This window comes from Trifolium pratense, linkage group LG3, assembly GCF_020283565.1.
Source record: "Trifolium pratense cultivar HEN17-A07 linkage group LG3, ARS_RC_1.1, whole genome shotgun sequence".
Taxonomy (NCBI): domain Eukaryota; kingdom Viridiplantae; phylum Streptophyta; class Magnoliopsida; order Fabales; family Fabaceae; genus Trifolium; species Trifolium pratense.
Window position 1 is genome coordinate 27,726,139 of NC_060061.1, and position 21,114 is coordinate 27,747,252.

The 21,114-nt window shown below is 34.3% G+C and overlaps 4 protein-coding genes and 1 non-coding gene across 19 annotated transcripts in view; 2 read left to right on the forward strand and 3 right to left on the reverse strand.

Moving 5' to 3' along the window:
• The first annotated feature begins 10 nt into the window (after nt 1-10).
• Nucleotides 11-3,204, forward strand: LOC123913616 (protein Mpv17). The gene is made up of 6 exons (XM_045964412.1): nt 11-564; nt 1,635-1,790; nt 1,905-2,037; nt 2,126-2,165; nt 2,558-2,697; nt 2,804-3,204. The coding sequence occupies exons 1-5, from the start codon at nt 322-324 to the stop codon at nt 2,643-2,645; spliced, it is 660 nt and encodes a 219-aa protein (XP_045820368.1). The 5' UTR covers nt 11-321; the 3' UTR covers nt 2,646-2,697; nt 2,804-3,204.
• A 1,231-nt stretch (nt 3,205-4,435) lies between these two features.
• TRNAS-GGA lies at nt 4,436-4,523 on the reverse strand. The gene has a single exon. It is a non-coding gene; the product is annotated as a tRNA-Ser (tRNA).
• A 705-nt stretch (nt 4,524-5,228) lies between these two features.
• LOC123913617 (protein NUCLEAR FUSION DEFECTIVE 6, mitochondrial-like) lies at nt 5,229-8,594 on the reverse strand. 13 transcript variants are annotated; one of them, XR_006811676.1, is made up of 4 exons: nt 8,356-8,590; nt 8,156-8,277; nt 5,643-5,717; nt 5,229-5,534 (listed from the first exon to the last, which is right to left on the reverse strand). XR_006811676.1 is itself a non-coding variant. In XM_045964414.1 (4 exons), exons 1-3 carry the CDS (start codon nt 8,499-8,501, stop codon nt 5,701-5,703), a joined length of 285 nt encoding a protein of 94 aa, XP_045820370.1. In that variant the 5' UTR covers nt 8,502-8,590; the 3' UTR covers nt 5,229-5,534; nt 5,655-5,700. The 13 variants fall into 13 exon arrangements, 11 of the variants coding, with proteins under 11 accessions (XP_045820370.1, XP_045820378.1, XP_045820372.1 ...); XR_006811677.1 differs by having other exon boundaries at nt 5,643-5,714; nt 8,356-8,589; XM_045964414.1 differs by having other exon boundaries at nt 5,655-5,717.
• Nucleotides 8,595-10,077: 1,483 nt separating this feature from the next.
• On the reverse strand, nt 10,078-18,434 carry LOC123913620 (26S proteasome non-ATPase regulatory subunit 2 homolog A). Of its 2 annotated transcripts, XM_045964426.1 has the most exons (25): nt 18,161-18,434; nt 17,939-18,039; nt 17,698-17,818; nt 17,544-17,603; nt 17,169-17,236; nt 16,954-16,996; nt 16,755-16,820; nt 16,596-16,634; nt 16,426-16,508; nt 15,208-15,322; nt 14,980-15,054; nt 14,592-14,750; nt 13,267-13,374; nt 13,071-13,175; nt 12,854-12,994; nt 12,671-12,775; nt 12,360-12,581; nt 11,968-12,081; nt 11,655-11,870; nt 11,409-11,468; nt 11,209-11,322; nt 11,045-11,130; nt 10,817-10,925; nt 10,567-10,745; nt 10,078-10,490 (listed from the first exon to the last, which is right to left on the reverse strand). In XM_045964426.1, exons 1-25 carry the CDS (start codon nt 18,254-18,256, stop codon nt 10,418-10,420), a joined length of 2,658 nt encoding a protein of 885 aa, XP_045820382.1. In that variant the 5' UTR covers nt 18,257-18,434; the 3' UTR covers nt 10,078-10,417. The 2 variants fall into 2 exon arrangements, with proteins under 2 accessions (XP_045820382.1, XP_045820381.1); XM_045964425.1 differs by having other exon boundaries at nt 16,596-16,820; nt 18,161-18,417.
• Nucleotides 18,435-19,881: 1,447 nt separating this feature from the next.
• The window catches only part of LOC123913622 (transcription activator GLK1-like), a 30,166-nt gene continuing 28,933 nt past the window's right edge, over nt 19,882-21,114 (forward strand). Inside the window, exon 1 of one of the 2 annotated variants that reach the window (XM_045964428.1) lies at nt 19,882-20,754. In XM_045964428.1, the coding sequence (XP_045820384.1) occupies nt 20,308-20,754 (447 nt within the window). In that variant the 5' untranslated portion in view covers nt 19,882-20,307. The remainder of the gene's footprint in view (nt 20,755-21,114) is intronic. The other variant, XM_045964427.1, reaches the window with a different exon arrangement.

A 21,114-nucleotide genomic window follows, 5' to 3' on the forward strand; every position in this document is an offset into this window, starting at 1 on the left:
TTCTATCTATAGCTGACAAATATATAAAGTAAAATTTTGAAAAAGAGAAAAAAAAAAATGGCGATGAATATTGTCACTGATTCTGAAGACCCAATTGAGGAATTGAAAAAAGGATTGTTGCTTATGGTTTAGAATTGAATACTGAAACCAGAAAAATTCGATTTTTATCTTTTATTTTTTGAAAAATTCAATTTTTATTTTGAATTTAGAAAAGGAAAAAAATTGGGCATGAAACGCAGCGTTTTCACTTTTTATTTGTTTCAGACTCACACTCACACCACATTTTAAGGTTAAAATTAAGAGCGAAAAAATCGTGAGAGAATGGACGCGATTGGATTTGGGAATGGATTTTGTGGGTTCTGGAGGTGGAATCCGTCATCGGATTCTCGACGGCGTCGTATTCGTTCTAATTCGACTTCGCCTGGTTCTGTCGTCGGAGGCGGTTACCAGTTTCCGGTGAAGCAGGCGTTAACCGCCGCTTCCCTTGCTCTTACTGGCGACACGATTGCACAGGTCAGTAACCGTTGGAGCAAAGCCAAAGAGAGTGGTGAAAATGGTTCTCAGGTAAGTGTTACTGTTAGATGAGAATTATGATTTGTTTTTGTAATAGTGGATTGATTTTATGTGAAATTAGTGTTATATGTTGCTTTTTTGGATGTAAAATCATAGTTTCTAGAAGGTTCAGCTGAAATCTGTTTTCTTTGAAAGAATAAGGTTGTTGTTTTTAGGTGTATTCATCTATGTTTTTTTTGTGGGTATGCCGGTAAACACCGCAAAAACTCACACACACAACCGTGAGGTCTCGAGTTTCAATTCAACCTACCAATATTTGCATTGTCCTTATGGACGTATCCATCTATGTTTAGTTCAATGTAAAGTATATTGTTATCTTTTCTTGTGCACTTTGGAAACAATTGTTTTCTTCACATGTGTTGAAACCGATTTTATCAAATAGTGGTAGCTATAGGGGCGTGGTGACTATATATATATATATATATATAGCGTAGCAGAATTTGAACAAATTCCGCGATACACTATTTAGTACAAAGTTTTGTCAAGTATCGGCTATAATGGTGCTATAGCATTGTAACATAGCGGAATTTGAAGAAACCTCTATTTTCCGTGATCCAAGATTGTACTAACAACACTAGTTGAGACATGAGGTTCGAGAGGAAAAATATACACCCACTTTTGATTTTGGTGCATTCATTTCAATAATCTATCAACCGTAAAGTGCTAGTGTTTTAGTAATTGGATATAGAGTATAGACGTTTCACAAAATCATTTTCAATCCTAGACACGAACTGTATTTCTGATCTGCTTTTTATAGGCATTTACTAAATAAGTGATTATGTTAGTTTTCACGGTTTGAAGCCTGACCCTCTTAAAATTCCTTCAGTGTCTTTTAACTCACCAACTGAACTACCTACTACTTGGGGTGCATTTTTTATCTATAATATGTTACTGAGCTGATTTGTTTCTGGACATAAACTGAAGCATTATAGAGTAGTTTAGGTTTTGGTCATACCTACCGAGAGAGTGAATGAGAGCTGTTTTTTTATTTTTTATTTTTTGCAATAGAAAATCACGGCGATACTTTGGAGTTTGTTATTAACCAAAAAGGTTTCCTTTAGGATGTATTGTCGAAACTCCTTTCAGAACACGATTTGCTACGTGCTTTGCGAATGACTTCCTATGGATTTCTTTTCTATGGCCCTGGTTCTTATGCTTGGTACCAGTTTCTTGACCATTGTCTCCCAAAACCAAATGTCCAGAACCTAATGCTAAAGGTATTATGCTTCATCTATAAGTTATATATAATTCGATTTATAGAAGCATGCAGCAATTAAGGATAGTGACGACTTCTAATTTGTCTCTCTCTTTTCTCTCGTTCATTTTGACAGGTTTTACTAAACCAGATTGTATTGGGCCCATGTGTCATTGCTGTTGTCTTTGCATGGAACAATTTATGGCAACAGAAGCTCTCGGAGCTTCCAGAAAAATACAAAAGAGATGCGCTTCCAACTTTACTATATGGTACAAACCTCATTGCCTAATTGTTATTCTGACTTACTGATGCATGTTTGATATTTCTCACACGTTTCTGTGTAATTTGTTTGTGCAGGGTTTAGGTTCTGGATCCCTGTCAGTATATTAAATTTCTGGTACGCACGTTCACATCTGTCAATATGATATTCTATTTATGTTTAGGGAAATGTTAACATGTGCACCTAAGGCACATGTTAAGAATACAAATATAGAAATATTTTCTCGAAACATGTGTATTATATCTTTTAAGCATTAAATTCGTTTATAATATTAAATGCAAATTTCTAATTATAGAAACTTTAACATGTGCCCTATATGCACATGTTAACAGCACCCTTATGTTTATCATTTCCACTCTTTTATCAAGTTCAGTAAGTTGTGCCTTTGGAATTTCACATACTTGATATAGCAACAGTTATTCTACTAATTATCTAGTTATTTCACTTGAATTGTTTAGATCATGATATGAGTATTACCTCCCATGACTATTTTCATGTCATCTGTATAGGGTGGTGCCTCTTCCAGCTCGAGTGGCTTTCATGTCAATGGGTTCAATATTTTGGAATTTTTACCTATCATCAACTATGAACAAGTAAAATACATGCAGACTCTACAAGTAATTTGCATTGTTTAAATTTTTACAATGAGGTATGTTATCTATGTGAAATTATTTTCCACCTTCATGATTTGATTGGTTATACACTTATACTTGTACTTGGGCTATAACATCAACCCTTATCCTGTATTTTTGCAGATTAATTAACAGTCTAGTTCTCTGCAAAAGATTTTACACTCTGAAAGCTGTCGACATTGAAGAATGGCTATGCTCTTTCTTCTCTGCAGACAAATGTAAAATCAAACTCTCTTTTATATAAAAGATGATTGTGCAGGTGCTAGCTTTCCAATTAGGAATTACATTTGGGATAATGAGTACATTCTTATGGATGATTGTTGAATCTGATTATTAAATAGAATGTTCTTCGATATATTACAATACTTGTTGGAACTTTCACTACTGTTCCGGTGTAGCACATTGCATTGCATGTGGTTAAAAAAGGGGAGCCCCTGGAGCCAATTTTGTTCCCTTTTGTTTAGTAATGTAATCGAGCATTTTGTAATCAATTACTTGATTCAGTAAAGAGAATTTCCATCAAATGTTATCGACTAAAATTATTGTTTATTACTTAGTTTGCAGAAATCAAATTTCAAATATTAATCTTTTCATTTACTTCTAATCCAATCTATCTGAATGTATTTCGTAATACTCCTACTAAATGCATGATATATTATACGATCTTCATTCCAAAAAATGAGTTATTTTAAAATGTGGATGTCTAAAGTTATGTTGAGGAGTGTAGGAAGTCCCTCCAGAAGTAAAAGACCCATAATTGAAGGATAGCTTGTAGTCAATTAATCCCAAAATGCAAAAAGCAATGAATCTAGAACACGTCAAAATTGAATTTGAATCGAAATGAACTTGATAGGTAGTTAAAATGTCTAGTGCAATGTAGTTATAGTTGTTGAAGAATGATCTTGTAGTCAATTATGCTTTTCACAAACGACTGAGGTGCCCTTTTCCATATACTAGTCTAGTTTACTCAATTCATTACATTTTTTAGTAAACCAAAGACATTCTTCGCGCGTAACAGCAAAGACTAATCACTTTGAGGTAATTGAGATCCATTTAAGGGATTGACCTCTCCCAAACAAATGCTTCTCCATACGCATCGGCCGGGGATCGAACCCAAGACCAAATAGTTAAGGGACACAAGTATCTACCACTTGTGCCACACTATGTTGGTGATTCATTATATTATATAATTTGTCACGTGTTCTTAAACAAAATTTCAAATTGTCATACAAATCTACATCTGTTGTCAGTGTGTACTTTGAAAATGAAGATACATTGTATCCATGTATATTATTGTTAGATTTTGTAACTAATGACACCAAAACGAGAATGTAATTTTTATTGACCAATTAGAATTGCCTCCCAGGATCTATAATTGTCTTAAAAAGTCTGATATACATACATTATTGGAACTTTTGAATAAGAGTCAAGAAGACCTTATGAAAATTGAACATTTTCGCGTAGAAGATGTTCAAAATATATTAAACATTTTACAAATCGACAAGCATTTTGCATAAATTTGCAATCCACTGGATTTTTTTTTCATCTTTCATTAAAAAAAAGAAAGGTAGACATGGGTATAGGAAAATGGTTATTCCTTGCCCCCTTTATTCCACTATTTTCTATGTTAATTTCTATATTTCTATATTAAAGAAAAAAATTTGGAATAGAGAATCCATACCAAAGTTGGAATAGTGGTATCTATTTTTATCTCAAACATTGAGGTCAGTAACATTGATGAACTTGATAAGGGTGCGGAAAGAGAGGGATTCGAACCCTCGGTAAACAAAAAGCCTACATAGCAGTTCCAATGCTACGCCTTGAACCACTCGGCCATCTCTCCTACATAATGATTATGTCCCTAAACCAAGTCAATAGCGAGGCATTCTTATTCCATTTGCGTAGGCGCACTCAATTAATTTAATTGAAACTAAAAAAAAGAAAGAAATTATTTTTTTTTTTTTAAACCCTTACTTCGAGGCCTGCCGTAGGATAAAGTAATTTGATTAATAAGTCCATTTTTACGTTATCTCGTACTGTATTGTATAATTCCTTTGTTTGGGGATTCTTTTATCACGCGATAAAAAAAAATGAAATTATAGAATGGATTGCTACCCATGACTAGATCTCGGATAAATGGAAATTTTATTGATAAGACCTTTACCATTGTAGCCAACATCTTATTACGAATAATTCCGACAACTTCTGGAGAAAGGGAGGCATTCACTTATTACAGAGATGGTGCGATTTGATTCTTTTTTTTTTTACCGATCTCAGTCTTAGGAGAAAAATACATTCTTCGGAGAGAAAGCAAAAAATTTTGAAAAAAAAAACCTACGCTTGCTGAAGGTGAAATTGGGAAATAAAGTAATTAATCCCTTCTGTCGTGTATTCCCGATTAATGCAGCCTCATATGCTTCCATTTAGGTTTTTAGTATTAAGCGAAAGGTTATACCTATGCGCCAGTTGCAGCATCTTAACTGCCGACTTATTTTGACGAATTTCTTCAGAAAGATTGTGGTTAAGTTAAAACGACTAGATCATTTGGTTGAAAAAGGCAAAGTTATATAAATTATTAATCCTCAAAGCAACTTCGTGTTTAATTTGTTTAATACATGTGCCAAATCACCTTTTATGTGACAGTATGATGAAATTTTATTAGTACGACACTACAAACATAATCCTCAAGCATATATAGAGATGTTACAAAAACCCTTCCAAGGAAACTACCAAATATTCTGAGAACGGGTGACAAGCCGTCTTCTTTTATACCAACGGCAGATACAAATTATGGCAATGAAAGTGAAAAACATGATTCTGAAAGCCAAAGCTGATTTTAGGGCATATCACAGACCTATACAAGCAAAACATTGAATCAGAACTTGAAATGATAATCCTACATTTTTAAAAGTTCGAGCATGCAAGGTTCAGATTACATCAACTACAAGAAAAAAAGTACAACTTTGGTAACCACCACTAAATATCGTGCATAATTGTTTTTGGATTCTGTAGTTATCACATCATGACTCATCTCCTGCTGAAAATAAAAAAGTAGCGAAGAACACATTATAGACTGCCTAGTATACAAAATGATAATAGTCCTAAGATAAACAAGTTTCCATGTTAATAACAAGTAGTCTACTCAACAGAAGTTCTCCTACACTGTATGATGCAAGCAAATCAGGAAATAAAATGCAGCACAGCAATGTGGTCACAGTTCTTTTCCAATTCCAGACAAATGATAATTGTTTTCAAGATGCATAAACACTGGACAATATGATTCAGCGAGAAACATAGAGAATAAAATAACCCACACTGTAAATTAAGAAATATTTTGCATAACATACAAAGTCAGGAGCACACAACTGGCTCTAAAAACCTAAACAATACCAAATAATTAGTTACAGAAAAATTATTTCTAGTAGCAGCAACAAAATCTTTTGTTTAAAGCTCAACAAATCACAGGAAGTTTCAGCATCCACTTTTGCTTCCTGATCTTCAAATAGTCTGCATTAGGCCTACAAGCAAAAAGAATGTGTATGGTCTCACTAAATCAATCACTAAATGATTTAGTTGGGTGTTTGTTATTTTTAGGGAGGGGGTTTAGGTGACAAGCGCGGTAGGAAATAAACTAATCCATCAATCATTGGTACAGGATTAGCACAATTATGGAAAAGTAGTGTCAAGGTTCAAATCGACAAACTGCCTTGTGCCTTTGATTATGGTGATACTAGATTATGTATATATCTAAGTGCATCATCACCATATATTAAACCTCTCATTCATAAGAACCGAAAGAAAACATACCCGAAAAATTAATTGTAGAAAGAACATCAACGAATCCTAGAGATGCTTAGCTACCTAATTCAAAATTAAACCAATCGTCAGGAAATTAAAACAGAGAGAAACTAGCAGGCCCAAAGAGAACGGCCACACAAAAGAGACATTTTCTTCAAACCCTAATTCTACTACCGTTTACTAAATCTCATTCTAAGAAATCTTAATATTAAAGATGCCAAGTAACACGAAAGAGAATAACATTTAAGTTAGTTGTGAACTTTAGAGTAAAAAAGTTCATATGCATTCATTGATCAATCTTCGGCTGTTATCGTATGATAAAATTATGGCTTAATTAGTAAAATGGTCCCTTAAAGACATTTTTGGTTTCTTATTGGACCCTTAAAGAAAAAAAGGTTTGAATTGGTCCCTTCCTTAAAGACTTCTCCGTTAAACATTTTGGTCTTTCCGTCCATTTTTACCATAAATCGTTAAATTGTGTACAGGTGGCACTATTGTTGTGTATGGTGAGTCAATATACTTAGTGGTACACCATAAACCTTAATAATATTTTAGTTTTATCCGTTTGATATTTTGACAAAACTAAAACCATTAGATCTTATTGGTCTATTATATCTAATAGTGAATTACCAACATATGATATTTTTTCCTTTTATTCATCTTCTTCCTCAAACCCAGATCTTGCATCTTTCTTTTTTCTTTTTTTTCCATCGATTAAAGGAAAAAAAGGTACTGTCAATTTCATATGTTCCTTTGCCAATTTCTTCCCATCTTCCGCCGTCAATTCATACTTGGGCAATTTCTCAGAAAGCATAAATTTTTTATTGCTATTCCAGGAAGCTCGATTTGCGTTCCATTTGCGTTCCATCTTCCGCTCGATTTGCGTTCCAGGAAGCTCGTGATCGTGTTTGCGTTTTTGTGTTTTGTTTTGTGGGGATGGCGAATCTGGGATCTGTGGTGGTGGTGGTGGTGGTGTTGAAGAATATGAAATTGGGTGTTGATTTTGAGATTGGGTGTTGAAGAATATGAAATTGGGTGTTGAAGAATATGAAAATGGGTGTTGATTTTGAGATTTATTTTTTCTGGGTTTGTTTTGAAATTTTAGGGTTGAATTAATGATAAAGTTATGAAGAACATGAAGAAGGAATGAAGGAAGAAGATGAAGGAATGATGAAGGATGAAGAACACGATGGTGCACTGTTATATCCGGTGGACATTCAAAATCTAATGGTTTATTTTTCTTCAAAAATATCTGATGGTTAAGATTAAAAAATGTATTGAGGTATACGGTGGACCACCTACAATGTTGGTACACCTAATAAATTAACGATAGGGACCAATGTGACAAATGGTAATATTAATAAGGGACCAATCTGGACCATATTTTCTTTAAGGGACCATTATGAAACTTAAAATGTCTTTTAAGGGACCAAAAGAATAATTAAGCCTAAAATTATCACAAACATAAACAAGACACGAAATAAAGTTCGTACTCAATTATCATTCGATGTGCACCTCATTTACAATCCTGAGTAGTCAAATCCGAAACAATAACCAATTGTAAGTAATTCATTTTTGTTTGTGCAGAATCAACAATGCTACTAAACCAAAATAATCGAAATTACATATAAACACATTGAATTTAAAAAAAGCATTCACTAATTTGATTGATAATACCTTCTGAAAGCCAAGCGTAGTTGCGGTTAGAAAGGGAAAGCATTGAAGTCATGAGTGCAGAAGCAGTAACCGTGTGGTAAGGCATCATCGATTCCACGCAAAAACTCAATTCAACAGGTGACCTAATCAAAGAGGCCAAAATTATCGATAGAGAATTTGGAAAATGAAAACAATGCGTTGATAGGTTTATCGATTATTACCTGAAAATGGATTGCGATGGCGAAAGAGGTTTATTGGAGGCCATGCGGAATGGAGAACGAGCTGGTTTAGCTTCGGAGGCAACACGAAACGCTGATCTGGTTGAAGAACATGATCGGAATATTGATCTAGCGGCGGTGGAGGCCATTTTCGTGATCGGAATTGTTGAGATAAGTGTAGGGTTTTTTGCAGAGTCCAAAACCCTGATTGAAGGAGAAACTTTTCTCTGTATCTGTTTCTTGGCCGTTGGGCTTGGACCTTGGCCCACTGTAATCCAAACTTCAAGAGAATTTCTTCTGGCCCATAAGTTTCTCGTGCACTTATTTTCAATTTTACTTTTCTACTACTAACAGACTTTATAAAAATGTTGAAACTATCATCCGCTACTTATGTAACGGATCAGTGGTCAAGTCTGCGGCATCAGTCGAAGATCTGTCAAGTGACCAGTTTTGATTGCCACTTGTATGGCCATGGCACTGACCAATGAGAGTTTTACTTTTCTTTTCATTATTTTTTAGTTAGTTTAGTTTATGTTAGTTTTTGTCATTTCATTTTTAAACAGTCCGATGGTCCGTCGACGGTTACTCATATTGATTCCACTGGTGTTCTTTGGTCATCATGGCTAGGAACAATATGGTAATCGACAATGAACTTTTCATGGTCAAATTAGGAACAATATGACTAACAAAAACGAGTGGAAGCAGCTAACTGAGTTTATGTAGGTAGGGATGTCAACAGGGCGAGGATTGAGCGGAGAATACTTTACCACTCCTTACCCCACCATCTAAAATATTCCCCATTCTCGTCCCCATTCGTCGATTCGGTGAGTATATTCTTCCTCCATCCTCATCCCCACGGATCCCCACAGTTTCCGCAAAACCCCGTCAAACTTAAAAAATGTATAAATTTATATTATTTTCAATCAAACTAGTTGTAAAAAAAATAGTAAAGTTTAATTGTAAAATAAATAATAAATTAAAAATATTATTATGAGTCTTGTGACATTAATAAACATTATATATATATATATATATATATATATATATATATATATATATATATATATATATATATATATATATATATATATATATATATATATAATGTGTGAAAATACAATTAAACATAATTTATAAAGTACTTAAATATATATTTATAAATGTTATTTTAATAAAGTTTTCGGGGATGGAGTCTTCGATCCCCATCCCCAAACCTTTTTTAAGGGAACTTTCTCCTCCATCCCCATCCCACGGGGAAAAATTCCTCATCTTCGGATCCCTAAACAGGATAACTTCTGTGGGGATCCCCATTTACAAATGAAACAGAAGATCCTAATTTTTGGCTGGTAGATTCCATTGATATATTTATTTTGAAGTTGTTACTTGATTTTTTTTTTGACACAAAAGTTGTTACTCAATGGTATCTCTAAATTGATGTAATTTTTCTATCTAATATAATGTTTTAATTTTAAGTTTCAATTTTGTACTGCCTATGCCTTTTTCATTTTTTTTTCTATAACAGAAAGAAAATAAGAGCACATTTATCTTTGACTCGTGTAATTAACGATACATTAAAACTATGATATATATATATATATAATTTACAATAAACTAAGATGGTATTAATAAAAAGATCATAATATTATCCAACAATTATCATACGTAATTATCCAAAAATTTATCCAAAATTTTTAACAAAAAACACCAAAAAATATCCAAAAAAAATAAAAGGAATAATTGATAATATTATATGGCAAATGCTAACATGACGTTTTTTTTTGACAAAATATCTATCATGGTGTTATTATGAGATTTTTGTCGTTATAAATAGCATTTTCCCCGACCAAAAAGATAAAAACAATAAAATGTACGTGTAAAACCTACCCACATTGTCTGCATGACCATCTTTCAAATACACAAATACACATTAAAAAAATGCTCAGAGGACAGATATTAAAAAGGAATAATTTAAAATAATTCCTTTTACATTTTGACAGTATTTCAAAAGTAAGATAACTAAACACTGTTCAGACACAATGAAATGAGAAAAACATCATTAAGGTCCTCACTCTTCTCTATAATCTGGGTTCTCCTTAAGAATCACAAAACCTTCAAGAATTGGCGATAGGGGGATATATCTGCAGAAAAAAAATTGTTAGTATTAAAAGACAACAAAAGCTTGTTTGAAAATTTCACAAGGCAATAGTATGTTACTTTTCTGTGGCTAGCTCTGCTCTATCCCCAGCAGCCAGGAGCACGGGGGTGGAGTGGGTCTGAAAGCCGGTGATTGTCTTAGGACGACCAGCCTGTCCAACAACATCCACTGCTTGGCCAACCCGAACAGGCACCGATAAGGGCTTCAAATTCTCGCCCACCGTCAACAACATTCTTGGCTGTTGCAACAGAAAATAAGTAAGACTAGCTTCAAATGGGGAGCGAGAGAGGAAATGATACTCAAACAAACCTGCATTGCCAAAACGAGGAAGTATAGAACATAATGGTATTTTCCCAACACGATGGCTTTCATATCAAGGCATGCATGCAGCATAGTAATTAGTCCTGCAAGCGCTGTCCTATAAAAATTGAAAGAAGAGTAATGTCGATTAGAAATTATTACAACGAAACAGTAGGCCATTTGAATTCACTACCTCAGTCAGCGACAGAAACAGATGACAAATAAGAATTAACTTACGGCGACAGTAAGAAACGGTCAGAATGATAGGGATTAAGTGTTAATAATCCCTTTCCCAAATGTACAAGACCTTGGGCAATCCGCACCTGTAGTGTATAAAAGAAAATCAGAGAACATTGAAACAAATGGAATTAGAAAATAAGGACAACTTAGTTGAAACATACACAGAACAGAAGGCTGGTGTCTTTGTAGTAATAGCTTGAAAGATTCCTAAGCATGCCAGCAATTCGAGCATTATTTGTTCCAGCACCTATTAGACCTAAGGAGATAACTGCTGCCTGTAGCATACAAATTAAAAAAATGTGTCTTTACTTATAAACAAGAATCAAACATCACAATTAAATAAGAGGCTCTACCGTCTTACCATTGCTACTTCTGAATCAGTATCATGGCTGAGCCTGCTTAAGGTATCCATAACATTGACCTATGATGATCAATTAAAGGGTTAGCAAATTAAACAATCGCGAAATCTTGCTTGTGATTACAAATTTACAGCAGATGTTTACCATCTGCCATCTTTTCGGAACAAGGTCATAATGTGTTCCACACTGTTAAATAATAATAATAATACCAAAGTGATAAAATGCAAGGTTGCAAACCTATTTATTACCTTTGGATTTGATATACAGAGTAGACCAAGTGCCAGAGGAACTGCACGACGAATATTTTGCTCTCCATACTGGAGAAGATGTTCTAACGATCGAATGGCCATCTCAAGACCCAGTTCTTCGGCCATTGCAACCATAGCGATTCCAAGCACCGCAGGACCTTGGTGCATTTCACCTTTGTCCAGATGTTGTGAACAATGACCCAAAAGATTTTGCACCTACATGAAATAAGCACCAGCAATTATAAACATAAAAGGTTGCAGCAGAAATCTCTTCATTAAAAAGTTATGTAAGTACTCCATATTATAAGAGTACCTTGAGAACATTCCCAGTTCCAGCATAGGCACATGATAGTAGAGTCATGTCACAATACTTTCTAATTTTTTCATTAAAAGTCTTTGAAACTTCAGCAGTTGCCTCGACACTTTCCTGTTGTTACATAGCATAATATGGAGTTAATACTACACGGGAGTGACTTTGACCCAACATAATAGCAAAATTCCACTAACTGTTTTCAGAAATTAAACATAAGATTACAAATGCTTTGCAAATATAAACAAGGCTGTATGTAATACATCCACAATGGATCGAGCCCTGCCCTGTACCTAGCATGGTGGAATTATGTAGAACCAAAGTTCCCCTTTTTAATGAACTGAAGGCAAAAGAACAACAAAAGAGGCAACTGATACTACTAAACAAGTAAATACCTGCTTCCCAAGATAAAGAAGACCAAGGCCGAGAGGTAAAAGTCGTGTAAGAGGCTCTCCCAACTCTGACTCACTCCGGTCCATCAATGTAAATATGATTGCTTGAGCAACTTCCTCATTGCAAGAACCCACATAAATCAAGCCCAATGCAATTGCGGTGAAAGCAATCACATCAAGGGAAGCTTTAGGATCACTCAGAATAGGTGCCAACTTGTATCGCAACTGAAAGAAAAAAGTCACAAAAATATAAATTAGCAAATGAAAAGCAACAAGCATCTCAACCAGGAGTGTTACTGAAAGAAACAACTCACCTGCTCATTCTGGGAACCTACATATGCAATTCCCAATCCCATAATTGCACCAATTCTGGCCGAACTATCTTCTTTATCTATATAATCACCAAGGAGTGCCATTGCCTACAAAGGAATCAAACAAGGTCAAATACAGAAAATTAAAAGATACATCTGAGTAAAGGAAATATAAAAGGAGCTCACAGGATCACAGTCATTCTTGATACTACAATTAACAATTCCCACTCCCAGTAATGCACCAGCAATGACATGGTTATCATTACTATGGAAGTATTTGTCAAGTTGAGCAAGTCCAGAATCAACATCCCATTGTAAAATCATACCCTGTTATAATACACGGGATAACATAAGTATATATAATGAAAGTTATGCAATCCATAAATAAGTAACAAACTCATACCAGACTTGCTGCAGCACTAGTCTTCCCATGTTCCTTGTTTTTGAAAAGCCAATTTCCAGAAGAACCACTACTTGAAGAATCTGATGCAACAGTCATTAACTTATCCTGCACAACAGTTATGGAATGAAAGGACAACATAAATACAAATCACAGCATATTCAACATATATTATCTTGAAATATAAGGTTCACTGTACCTGACCAAAGCCGGCATTAACAAATGCATTAACAAAAGTAGCAGCAAGGTTCTGTCTGGCTGAGTCAACACTTGCACCAGCACTTGCCCGGCCATCAAGCAAATGTGCCTAGGAAAAAACAAATCAGAGTAAAACGTGAGGTCAAAACAAATCTACAAAGCGGCACACTTGAGACAGAAAAAAAAGCATAGCTAAAAACAATGTTTTTCTGATATCATTGAACATGAGAGTACAACCATAGATTAAAAAATTCAGACTCTGCACAGGTTTCTTGCAGCAGGTTGCATAAAGTTGTAATGTTGGTACACAATTACAATCAATGTAAAGCAGTGTTTACAAGAATCATCCTGTTTGAAAAAAAGATGCATCGAAAGAGCTGCAGCTTTAGCAAGGAGAGTACTTAAACCTTAATAACCGTTCTGTAAATCCCAAAAAGGAAAAAACAACAATAACACAAACAAAAAAACATGATTTCTTAAAATTCAAATAATGGTGTTGACATAAATTATGGCTAAAACAAAAATATAAATTCTTCCACTTATTAATCTAGGATACCTCGTAGCAGAGCACCAAATTTTAATAAGAGAATCCAACACATCAGAAACTATTGTTCCATTTAATAAAAGTTCTTTTGTGAAAAAATTATAAGTAATGAATATGACAATTTTAGTAGCAAGACAATTAAAAAACTGAAATAAATGCAGTTTTGTGACAATTCTGTCTGTTTCTGCTTATTTTAAAGGAAAACATTACTTTAATTTATGAATGTCTTTAAAAGATTATAATAATCAACAGATTTTTCAACCAAAAAAAAAATCATTTTAGGGTATACAGATGGGTCCTGATTCCTGAATTCAACAAATGCATAACAAATTGGAATCAACTGGGTCCTCAAACTCAATCACATGCAATTATCAATAGAACCCCATAGAAATGACAAGCAGCTATAAGCTATCCACAAAACTAACGTATCCATACCAATTTTTTTATAAAAAAAAACACACGATTCAATTGTCTATCCTTTTTTTTCTTGTCTTAATCCTCTAGTTACTAGGGTAAAAGTACTCTAGTAATTTAGAATTCATCGGATTGTTCCGGCCAAGGATCAAACTCGGGTACTCCCGATCGATTTGACCTCAACTGAAACTTGTTAACTATACTTGGACTCAACCACTTGGTTTCCTTTCATTAAATTAAACTATAATTTAATTAAAAAAAAATACTTAAATCTCAGAGCATTAGATGTAAAACCTTCGCATGATTTGGGAGTCATATGTAGTCAAGTATTCATTACACCAAGAATAAATTTAACATCAGAAATGCACCTTGTATATATCTTCAGGGGACTTGGGCTCCATGACTTCAATATCACGAGCAAGAGTCAGATATCCTTCACTTAACTTGGAATTGTTTACGATATCTTGCAACACTTCTCGGTCTTCATCATCATTGACCATTTCCTCATCAAGCTCAAAAGTGATTCCCTGAATGCATCACAAAAACGATAAAAAAGAGTCCCAAAATATAATTTAGAGTGGAATTTTCAGTCTCTCAGACACCCTGTTGCTTTCTGATTTGCCAACATATAGCTAGAGTCGATCATATAAATTTAGTGTAAAAAACTGACATGCAACAGTTACATCCATTATCGCAGGCAAGGAAACTCCAGCTAAAAATCAATCATCGAGTACTAAAACAGAATCCAGGACTTACATGGCGTGCAAGTATGTAACAGAATTGCTTCTTTCGCAGCACATCATCACAAGAGGTGAACACCTGCCTCACATGCTGTCAACAACACTGCAAATAGTTAGTTTCAAACCACAAAAGCTTTTAAGGAACACATTATAGAAATTAGTTCTTTACGGTATATGGATAATCCATAAAGAGAATATCAAACACAAATAAGAATTAAATAAAGAAAGGATTCCAGTGTCACACCTGCAGGTTATCCAGGAACAATGCAATTTGGAGTGCATTTGGATATTCTTCAAATTTTAGATAGATCGAATATGCAATGTCCAAAACTAGCATATCATCAGGTCCAGGAAGATACCTGTAAAATTTAAATAAATTTTTTAGCATGCCGGTCAGAGTCAATAAGACCTCATTGCCATGCCAATTGACCCTTATATCTTAAAATAGATCCAGAGCCAAGCCAATGACTATATCCAACAAACCTTTAAACTACTCTCCCCACTTGCAAATCATACTCCATCTAATAAACCTTGTGTGTAAAAATCGCTTTTTAAACGCTTTTAAATACAAAATTTATATGTTTCAGAGCAGAAACATATCATTTCAGTCTATTCTGTCATGAGAAACAATAACATCTAATACTTAGTGTTATAATATGTAAAAATATCTTAACTTACAATTATACATTGGGTCATGTTAACTTGTGCCCTAAGGGCACATGTTAAGCTACCTAAAAATAGAAATATAACATTTAATGATACAAAGAATTTAATTTTTAGATAATTGAATACACCACAAGTTCAATAAAATTTTTTCCACATTTATCTTCTTAACATGTGCCCTTAAGGTCACAAGTTAACATTCTCCTTATACATTTATACTATTCGTATCTGAGTTTCTTGAATGATCTCATAGAATAGAATTAGGTTCTTGTCACTTGGTTGTAATCTTGATTAGTTTCCCTATTCAGTTAGGATTGAGTCTGGTATCCCCACCTACAATTGGATTAGTGCTTAACCTTTTAGCGTCAGTAGCTACTCACAACATTAATCATATTTTTAATTTTTTATTCTTTCTCTTGTCTCTTTATCGAAAATACTATGACTAGGACACTTGGTATACTCAAACACATATACTCAAACGCAGCCAGAACAGTATTAAGAGGTCCAAGCATCCGTCAAGCTACAATAATTCTCATGCCCAAAGCACTGAATCACTTTGAAGTGTCAAGGATGATAATCAATGACATCACTTAATAATTAAATTATGACAATTCAGAAAGATATAATATAGATAGATATAGATATACCTTACAAACGGGAAATTGAAGAAACAGTTGTAAAGTGTAATAGATTGGGGGAAAAAAATCTTTAAACCATAAATGATAAACTGCTCTTTTCTCTTTATAACTGTTCCGAAGTTAATTGATTCTCTTAAAACATAAGCTGAGGTCAGACTTACCTAGCTGAACTTGTAAGATACAGGCAAGTCCTCTTAAAATTTGTTTTGTCAACATGCTCAATCAACATATCTAGGTCTTCAACCTAACAATAAAATTTTATTACATGAAAACATTCAGTTCATTTTCTGAATAGTTTGCGAAAACCCAAAAGAAGGATCTGAGATATTACCTCCATCAAAAGATCAACAGCCTCTGGCTCAGCATTGTGCTGCAGCAAATTAAAATTAGTCAAAAACATGATTAACAGTCTTCTTCTAATGCATCTTGTTGCGTCAATATTCCATATAGTAACAATTTTTTTAGTAAAATGAATGCTATTAGACCATACCTTCATGTGAAAAGCAACTATCTGCTGAACAAGTTCCATGAGATCATCAATGGGGGCCTCTTCACTCTGTCAACGCACAATTTGAAAACAATCACTTATAAGCAATAACACTAAACTAAATTTGCAATAATAAACATTACTAAAAAAAGAGTATAGAAAATGCTTCAGTGAGGGCATTTAAATTAGCCAGATATCCCACCTGTCGTTTTGCATATTCTTGTGCAATTTCTCCAGCCAAATTTCTGACATCAAAAGAAAATATAAGATTGAGATTGATGGTATAATTAACTCTTGTTAAGTCAAACCTTCGTCACCAAAATCTAAAATCTTCCAAGTGATTCAGTTGTTTACAACAAAAGTTCATCTTCAACCATATAAAACACAAACACAATGCCGAAAAAACATAATTCTCACCTAACATACTCATGTCCCCACGAACCAATATCGCCCTCTGAACCTAGTAATCTGTATTTGAGACTTTCCTGGCAGTCATTGGCAAGAAGAGTCAATATAACAGCTGAATGAAAACTGTTGTGCAATGGTTTCATAGGAAAAAGATTGTCTAAAAGAAGAACCCAATGGAGTGTGAGAGGTTTAGTGAAGAAAGAAAGAGAAAAACACATTATAGGCAGTACAATTCGGAAGGAAAGGAGAAAAGATGGAAGAGAACGGACTATGGTAAAGTCAGAATTGGGTATTAAAAATTGTCATAAGAAAGGTACACCATGAAACTTGAACACAATCGAGACAATCATTAAAAAAAACTATTTCTAAATATAGAAAACTCACTCGTTCTCCCTCAGCAGACATTGTAAGGGCCAATACTGATAAAATGTCAGCCAAGTACTTCTGCAATAATAAGGAAAGAAAAACCAGTTAAGCATCATAATACCATACTATCATTTCATACAAATGCATCACCAAAACACACAAATAGTAATACCTTCAACTCCGATTCCGCCATAGTTTCATAATATGCCTTAAGAGTACCATAATGTGGGCGAAGAAACTTTAGTGGCTTGGGCACTGAAGTCATGGAGCTGGTGGATGTACGTATCTCTTGTCTACAATACAACCATAGATTCCAATTTCAATTTCAATACACAAATACACAATTTAATATTAAAATAATATTAAATTCCCACTCTAATAAAATTTTCCTCAACTACGAAATTAGGTTTTACCTCATGCTTTCAAGGGCAATCTTCTGCAATCCCGGGTCGGAATCCTGAACCCTCTCAACATACAACTCCAGCTGCTGCTTCAAAGCCAAATCCTCATCTGACTGCACGGATTATAACAAAAACGATCGAATTTGTTTACCTCAAGAAAGCTTAACACAAATTTGAACCCTAAAATTGAGTAATAGATCAACTGAAAATTCGAATCATGGCTTTTCGACTTACCAGATCTTCACTCTCGATCTTCTTCTTTGCCGCTGCTTCGTCTTTGGTACCACTGGTACTGGCGCCGGCACCGGTGCGATTAGGTTCGGGAGCCATCGAAGAAGGAATTGGGAAACCCTAAGTGCGAGTTAAAGTGAGATGAAAAAGGAGATTGAATTGTTGCGAGATAAAAAAAGAAGTTAAAATCTCGCGAATTGAGTTCTGGTGGTGAATACTTGGTGAAAAGGGACTTCGGAGAATTTAGTAGATGGAGGTTTCTTGTTTCCAAGGATTTGCTTTGGTTTAAATGGGCCTCTATTTGTACATACTTAAGGCCCAAAATTCACACTTTTGGGCTCCTCGGTTAACTGGCCTTAGTTTATGGAGCAAGTAGGAGAGTGTTAAAAAGATATTTACTTTTGCCACCCTACTAACTACTCCCGCATCCTATGCATTTCTACTAGGTGACAAGTGTGCAGATGTAAGAATCCACGATTAATCATCAATCCTATAGATAAGAGAGGTAAGCGATCATACATGTAAGAGTGAATCCATGACCAAGAACATATCAATTTCTCATAAGCAAGGTAAGAAATCTTATCTATCATTTCTCTGGATTTTTAGTACCATCATCCTGACTATAAGCTATAAGATATAAGTCAAATTTTTGGTTTTGCCAAACAAACCATTTTTGTAAAGCAAAGTCACACAATCAATCCAAAGAACAACAAGATAAAGAGAGAAGAGAAAACAAAGACAACAAAATTGTTTACGTAATCCCATCCAAAATTGTCCTACATTTGGAGGAGAGGGAAACTCTCTAATCTCATCAGAGTCTTTACGAGAGATACAAAATAGTCGCAAGAAATTAGCTTCAAGCGTCAAACATGAGCAAATCCTATAATATCTATTATTTCTTTTTCCAAGAGAGTTACAAATTGAAGTTACTTATAAACTATCCCTAATTGTTCACCAAGAGCAATTCTTATAATGTGTTGTCAAATCCTAGAACTCCACAAGAGCCCCTCCACATTCAAAACCCTAAGCTCTATTGTGTGCACTCATTTTGTGTATTGTCTCTCACCAATGTCATCCCCGACTTTTTAGAGCTCATCTCTAAGTTCAAATAATGGTAATTATCTTCCAATATAATTATGCGACTATCATTGAAATTAAACAAGATAAACAGAGGCTATCTCTAAGTGCTTAAATTACAGCAGTCCATTTTTACACCGGTCAACCTTTCAAATATGATAAGGCATAATTCCTTTTCATTTTCACTATACTGTTATTAATCCGACATACTTTATGGGAAGCGACCTAAATCTCTCTTTTTTTTCTTTGATGGAGACCTAAATCTCTCTCTAGTCTCTTCATTGTTTATCTGTGCTCATTAATATTTTGAAATAGACTTGAATATATGAAGTTTTAACTCTTGAACTCTTTTTTTTTAGTTTTCACCATCAATATCCGGTTTCACTAGTTCATTGGACCGAGTCAATTATGACATCAAGTGGTTTCAGTCCATTTCAATCACAGTTGCATGCAGAAGATCATATTCCTCTCTACTAGATTCAGCGCCAAACCAGCCAAACGAGCTCTTATATATATGCTCAGTAATATTATAGTACAGTTTAATTCAAAAAATCTATCTAGCTCACGAGAACACTTGTGATGAATAATTTTCAGAAAACTCTTGACTATTCAAAAAAAGGGTATCCACGAACAAGAATAATAATGCAATGGAAACAGAACAACACTGCAAGTAGCACAGACACTCCAAAAACAAACACATAAAAACAAAATTTCTTTTGAAACTCTAACAAAATTGTGGTTCACATCCATTCTCCTTCTCCACATACTCTCTTGGCACCACTTCCAAAAAAGGCAACATAAATCATATCATTGCTTCAATATGTTTTCAATCACCAAACTCTACCATTATTTGAGCACACGTTCTCTCACTCTCACTGACTCACCTTTCCTCTCAAAAACTTACAATATAAACTCTATCAATGCTATTCTTTTCTAAAATTTCATGCACGTGAACTAAGTAACAGTGCTTAATTTATTACAAGGATATTTAACAAAATTATTATTCATATTTCTTCTGATTTGGTTATTGTTAGAAGGTAATTGAGTAGTTGAGTGTGGATCTAGGATTATTGATGCTTGCAGTGTCACCATTGAGGAGCACCAAAGATGAAAACCAAGGAGAGATGGAGAGTTTTTCGATTACAACCGATGAATTCGGTGACCTTTCCGATGAAAATTTATTGGAAAACATTAACTTCGACGACTTCTTTGTTGGCATCAACCTCGATGGAGACATCTTGCCCGATTTGGATATGGACTCCGAGATGTTTACCGAATTCTCCGCAAGTTATGGAGAGGAATCTGATATAAACTCATCCGCTATGAATAAAACAGATGAAAAGAGTTATTCAAAAAACAAAGATAAAACAATTTATTCAGGTCGTCAAGGTTCGGAAAAGACAGTGAGCAAAAGGGATGAATATGTGGTTGTGAATCCACCTTTGCAAAAAGATGGTGGTGGGAAAGGAAGAAAATCATCAAGTCAATCTAAGAACACTCAAGGGAAGAGAAAAGTCAAGGTATATATTTATATAACGAAGCTTAGTCTTATTTTGGATAGGTGCAGTGGTTTATCTTAATTTAGTAATTAATTTGAGTGAAGAGTTCATCATGTGTAGTACGTAACGTTTTAGCTAAAATGTTTTAAAACCGGACCGGTGATCGACCCGGTCAAGGTACTGGGTCACTGGTTAATTGGTCAGACCAATGGGTCACTGGTCAGACCGCATGACTATTGACCCAGCTTATATAAAAAATTTAAAAAAAATTTCTTCAAACTTTTTTCAATAAAATTTCATATATTTAAAAGAAAAAACTCAAAAGCTATTCATTTCATCATTATTTATATTTTGATTCACATATCTAACCGTATAATATTA